The sequence below is a fragment of the Pyxicephalus adspersus genome, chromosome 11 (assembly GCF_032062135.1).
Source record: "Pyxicephalus adspersus chromosome 11, UCB_Pads_2.0, whole genome shotgun sequence".
Classification (NCBI taxonomy): domain Eukaryota; kingdom Metazoa; phylum Chordata; class Amphibia; order Anura; family Pyxicephalidae; genus Pyxicephalus; species Pyxicephalus adspersus.
In genome coordinates this window covers 44,392,658-44,396,134 of record NC_092868.1, presented here as the reverse complement: position 1 = coordinate 44,396,134, position 3,477 = coordinate 44,392,658, and the positions used below count along the sequence as shown (strand labels likewise).

General features: G+C 41.8%; 1 protein-coding gene across 2 annotated transcripts in view; it reads left to right on the top strand.

Moving 5' to 3' along the window:
• Positions 1-1,778: 1,778 nt before the first annotated feature.
• MORN1 (MORN repeat containing 1) overlaps positions 1,779-3,477 on the top strand; it is a 182,908-nt gene continuing 181,209 nt past the window's right edge. For both annotated transcript variants that reach the window (XM_072425997.1, XM_072425996.1), the window contains exon 1: positions 1,779-1,865. In XM_072425997.1, coding sequence (XP_072282098.1) covers positions 1,793-1,865 — 73 coding nt within the window. In that variant the 5' untranslated portion in view covers positions 1,779-1,792. The remainder of the gene's footprint in view (positions 1,866-3,477) is intronic.

Sequence of the window (3,477 nt, the reverse complement as noted above, 5' to 3'; positions counted from 1 at the left end):
TGCGTTTGATGCATATTCTTTGAAAACTAACTCTAAGTTAAATGATATAAAATTATATTAGAAGAATGCAATTTTATTTTCCGGATGTTATATATAATCAAAACAAAATATCCTAAAATAAACATCCTATTGTTAATTCCGCCACCTACTAAATTGTAAGCTCTTTGGGGCAGGGTCCTCTCCTCCTGTGTCACTGTCTGTCATTTGCAACCCCTATTTTATGTACAGTGCTGCATAATATATAATATGTAATAATATAAAGCCTTATCAGCCTATTATATACATATGTTATGCTTTTTAATGTTATATACAGTGCTCCCTCCAGTGGTTGAATTTTTATGAAAATCAAGTCTCAATGGGATGACTAATTCTCAAAGAGCAACTGCCATGTAATGAGTTTTACTTTAAAGCAGCCTTTCTCAACATTTTTACATTGGAGAAACCCTTGAAATAACTTTCAAGTCTTCAGGGAACCCCAGCTATAAATACTATATCCACAGCTCAGAGTACATAAGTGTGGTGGTCAGTGGGAAGAATGCCACTGTTACATATAGCCAAAAAGATCATTGGTGTCACTAAAACTAACCTGAGAGGCACACACTGCTCAAGGAACCCCTAGCAACCTCTGGAGGAACCCTGCAATTCCACAGGACACTGATTGAGAAACACTGCAATGGATTTATATAGCACCAACATATTGCACAGTGCTGTACATTAAATAGGGGCTGGAAATGACAGACAGATACAGACAGTGACACAGGAGGAGGAGAGGACCCTGCCCCAAGGAGCTTATAATCTTGGAGGAGATATAGGAGATTAAAAAAAGCCGGGACAGATGAGTGTACTAAATATTGCTATCAGGCTGGTCCCTTGAAGGTTGAAATCAATACTCTAGTGACAGGTTCTTTTTAAGGACTATATGCCTAGTAACACTCGCACATATGACTCTTCTAAAAAAAAGTCAATTATGAGCCACCTCAACTCTCTCTTCACTTCTAATGTGCCCATGGACACATCACACTGTCCATGTATACATCACAGTGCCCATGTATACATCACACTGCCACGTACACATTACACTGCCCATGTATACATCACAGTGCCCATGTATACATCACATCACACTTCCCATATACACATCACACTGCCACGTACACATTACACTGCCCATGTATACATCACAGTGCCCATGTATACATCACATCACACTTCCCATATACACATCACACTGCCACGTACACATTACACTGCCCATGTATACATCACAGTGCCCATGTATACATCACATCACACTTCCCATATACACATCACACTGCCACGTACACATTACACTGCCCATGTATACATCACACTGCCACGTACACATCACACTGCCCATGTACACATCACACCGCCCATGTACACATCACATCACACTGCCCATGTACACATCACAATTCCCATGTACACATCACATCACACAGCCATGTACACCTCACATTACACTGTCCATGTACTGCCATGTACACCTCACACTTCCCATATACACATCACACTGCCATGTACACCTCACAATACACTGCCCATGTATACATCAAAATCACATATTAGTGGCACCAATCATACTCTCCAGGGTCCTACCACTACACAGGCTGTCGGCTCACATCTAACGCATGCGCACTACCTAAATGCCGCGCGGTCGGTTCGCCAGGTGCCCAGCGTTCATTGGCCAGCCTTTCCTTCTTAGAACCACCCCTTAGCGACGGCTCCCGAGCGAGCGTTGATTGGTTGTTATGTAAACAGTGAAGAAAAGATGGCGGCCTCCAGGAAAGCGCTCAGAGTGTTTCACCAATACGCGGGTGATGTAAAGAAACAGCTCCGGCACGGTAATAAACGAGGGGTGATGTAAAACAAACCAATAAGAAACATAAAATTATATTTTTATGGTTAATTTGTGTAACTGAGCAAATCTTACTATTCAGGTGCTAAGTTAATTATAATTACTAAATGTCATTAAAATGTTTTAAAGGGAACTGGTACAGGTAGAGATATTTCCATATTATCATTGACATATAATATCAGGCACCCTCAGGTAGCAGTATGAAGGTCTAAATATCATCTAAACCAGTGGTCGCCAACCTTTCGGACCTCACAGACCACTAAATGTGATGTGTAGTAGTAGCGACTGCGAATGCACCACATCTGGTATCTGGATGACGCATGCGCGAAACTTCCCCCAGAGTGACATCATGACACCAGAACCCGCCCACTCTCCCATCGCAGGCTCTGAACATCTTGGGGGGACAGAGCCCAACTTTTGTTGTGTCCATACAGGGAACCCCAAAATTTTCTCCGCAAACTGCTGATCTAATGCACCCCTGGACCCCAAACCCATTATACCCAAAACCTGGCAAAGGTTATCGGCTCCTGGCACTGCCTCCTGCACCTTCCCACAGGTCCAGTAATGTGATGGGTATCCTTACTAATACATAAGGATGTATAGGGGTGGTCAGGGATAGATGCACCTTCTTGGATGAATCTAGGATTTGCACAAGAGAACATCCTTGTATTCAGGACTACCTGAAAGAAACAAAAAAAATCTATAAAAAATTAAAATCTTGCTGTAGAAAACCCAGAACCTACATAAACTCAATAATGAAAATAAAGGACCAGGCAGGTCCTTTATTGAACAAGGGATAGGGGATGTCACTTCTTCCATAAAATCGACCTTACCTGTCTGATCACAATTTCTAATTACTCTCACCTGTCCTGGCTCTGTCTCAGGTACAATGATTATCACCTGGTCGTCCCCTGGGTTCCCAATCTTCAGCCAGAACATTTTCTTCTATCTTCAGAACATTGCTTGAGTTTTCTGATCGCAAATTAATGACACTGAACTCTAGTTACACCTTACAGAATAATTCTGGAATGGGGATATTATTTTTAATAATAATAATAATAATAATAATAATTAACGGGATTTATATAGTGCCAACATATTACGCAGCGCTGTACAATTAAATAGGAGTTGCAAATGGCAGACAGATATGGACAGTGACAAAAGAAGAGGAGAGGACCCTGCCCTGAAGAGCTTACAATCTAGGAGGTGGGGGAAGTAACATGCAATAGAAGGGGGGATTGGGAGTGGGCGGAAGTAGTTATGGTTTCAGAAGAAGACCGGTAGGCAAGTTTGAAAAAAATAGGTTTTGAGCGCTCTTTTAAATGAGCAGAAAGTAGGAGCAAGCAGAATAGGACGAGGAAGACCATTCCAGAGAGTTGGGGCTGCTCTAAAAAGTCTTGGAGCTGTGCGTGTGATGAGGTTATGAGTGAGGAAGCCATTACCCTGTTTCCCCTATGATAAGGCACTGTCTTATATTTTTTGAAATGCCAAAATATGCCCTAGGTCTTATTTTTAGGGGGATGTCTTATTTTACCATGAAGAAGACTACAGTACACATTTATTGTTGAAAATCACTCTGTGCCATTGATTGTCCCCTT